Source organism: Salvelinus sp. IW2-2015, unplaced genomic scaffold (genome assembly GCF_002910315.2).
Source record: "Salvelinus sp. IW2-2015 unplaced genomic scaffold, ASM291031v2 Un_scaffold6896, whole genome shotgun sequence".
Taxonomy (NCBI): domain Eukaryota; kingdom Metazoa; phylum Chordata; class Actinopteri; order Salmoniformes; family Salmonidae; genus Salvelinus; species Salvelinus sp. IW2-2015.
Genome location: NW_019948157.1, coordinates 9,937 through 12,311, shown reverse-complemented (window position 1 = coordinate 12,311; position 2,375 = coordinate 9,937). Strand labels below are relative to the sequence as shown.

The 2,375-nt window shown below is 50.6% G+C and overlaps 1 protein-coding gene across 1 annotated transcript in view; it reads left to right on the top strand.

Annotated features, from left to right (window-relative positions):
• Positions 1-2,109, top strand: part of LOC112079095 (meteorin-like protein) — a 12,149-nt gene extending 10,040 nt beyond the window's left edge. The window contains exon 3 of the mRNA XM_024145137.2: positions 1,577-2,109. Coding sequence (XP_024000905.2) covers positions 1,577-2,027 — 451 coding nt within the window. The 3' untranslated portion in view covers positions 2,028-2,109. The remainder of the gene's footprint in view (positions 1-1,576) is intronic.
• The last annotated feature ends 266 nt before the right edge of the window (positions 2,110-2,375 follow it).

Here is a 2,375-nt window from a genome sequence, read left to right as displayed (position 1 = left end):
ATAGGGTTATGGGTCCTGGTCATGACTAGTGCACTATATAGGGAATAGGGTTATGGGTCCTAGTCATGACTAGTGCACTAAATAGGGCATAGGGTTTCATTTTAGACACTGACTCACTGTGTGTATGTATAGTGAGTGGTTTGGCGGTGCTGTCTGTCTGGCGCCAGGGGGTCAGTCCTGTCCAGAGTGCTGCCCGGACAAGTCTCTTCCAGTCCTTTTGTCCCGGCAGCAAGGGGAGGTTTGGCTGATTGACCTGCATTCAGCAGAGGCTCCTGGCAGCCTGGTTACTGTTGCTGCCGTTGGTTGTCTAAGTCAACTCTACTGTGTCCCAAATGGCATCCTATTCCCTATACAGTGTACTACCTTTGACCAGGGCCTATMGCACTATATAGGGACTAGGGTGTAATTTGGGATGTAGCCTGTGAGTCTGTCCCTCTCCTCTCCATTCATCCAGTTCTGTCTCTAGACTCCCCCCCTCTCCTCTCTCTCTCGACCCTGAGGCAGCCTGCCAGCCAGTCAGTCGTGTGTTGCCAGAGCGCTGAGCCCAGACGGAACAATGTGCCACAAGACGTGTGTGTTGGGGCGGAGGTCAGTTGAGCCATGTCGAGGCAGGGCGGCTCGTGACTGGTCATGCTGCCGGCCGTGTGCAGCGCACGGAGACGAGAGAGTCTTAACACTTTGTCTAAGGATGTTAAACCACCACCACCACCACCACCACACACACTGAGCCTATTCCCTACATAGTGCACTACTTTAGACCCGGACCCCTATTCCCTACATAGTGCACTACTTTTGACCAGGGCCCTATTCCCTATATAGTCCACTACTTTTGACCAGGGCCCTATTCCCTATATAGTGCACTACTTTTGACCCTGGCCCCTATTCCCTATATAGTCCACTACTTTAGACCAGGGCCCTATTCCCTATATAGTCCACTACTTTTGACCCGGGCCCCTATTCCCTATATAGTGCACTACTTTTGATCTGGGCCCCTATTCCCTATATAGTGCACTACTTTAGACCTGGGCCCCTATTCCATACATAGTGCCCTACTGTAGACCAGAGCCTTATATAGGGAATAGGGTTCCATTTGAAGCACAGAGCTGCAGTCTGTAGTCGACCTGTTGAGTATGACGGGAGGCAGGACATGATCACGTGAAGAGCTGCAGTCTGTAGTCGACCTGTTGAGTATGACGGGAGGCAGGACATGATCACGTGAAGAGCTGCAGTTTCCCTTTGAAGCTGCTCTGGATTTCAGAAAAGYTCACCAGAAGAAAGATGACATGTTCTGTTCTTTTGCCAAGTTATAGGCCTATTGTTTTTGTTGCTCGGCCCTTGGCTGGAGAACGACTGATTATCTTACGCTCTGTTCTATATTCATACAGACCCTTTCAGACTGTTGTACTGGCAGTCACAGACAGTGGTTCATGGTTGGCATTTCTCACCCCCCCAAAAAAACGTTTTTCTTCAGACCAAATATATAATTCTTTCACACCTGTTAGGAGTGTGACCATGTCTCTGTGTATGATGTGTTGTTGACTTCCCCACTGACCTCCACCCCCCCCTTCCCTTCCAGTGGTCTAACCCATGAGGGCCACACCCGTGATGTGGAGCAGGTCTACCTACGTTGTTCCCAGGGTTCCCTCGACTGGCTCTACCCTACAGGGGCCGTCATCGTCAACCTGCGGCCCAACACCCTGTCCCCGGCAGCCGCCCGTCTCTCCGTCTGCATCAAGCCCTCTAGGGACTCCCACGGGGCTAACATCTACCTGGACCGGGCCGGGAAGCTGCGCCTGCTGCTCAGGGAGCAGGACCAGGCCCAGGGGAAGGTGACCTGCTTCAGCATCCAGGAGGGGTCTCTGTTCATAGAGGCCATACCTCACAGAGACATCAGTAAGAGGATCACCTCGTTCCAGTATGAGCTGGTTACAGAGAGGACCGGGGCTGGAGCTGGAGCCTTGACTGGGGTGGAGCCACAAGCACTGTCTGGTAAGATACAATCCTATTGTTGTTGCTTTGGTCATTAAAGGGGAAGTTCAGTATGACTAAAGCACTGTCTGGTAAGATACAATCCTATTGTTGTTGCTTTGGTCATTAAAGGGGAAGTTCAGTATGGCTAAAGCACTGTCTGGTAAGATACACTCCTATTGTTTGTTGTGCTTTGGTCATTAAAGGGGAAGTTCAGTATGGCTAAAGCACTGTCTGGTAAGATACATATTGTTGTTGTTGCTTTGGTCATTAAAGGGGAAGTTCAGTATGGCTAAAGCAAAGACGGTACATTATGAAGATGAAACTGCTTCTCCAGTACAAATTCCCGTTCACAATGTCATGGCACCGTTGGCTATCGAAGGTCATGCGTAGAAACACATCATCGG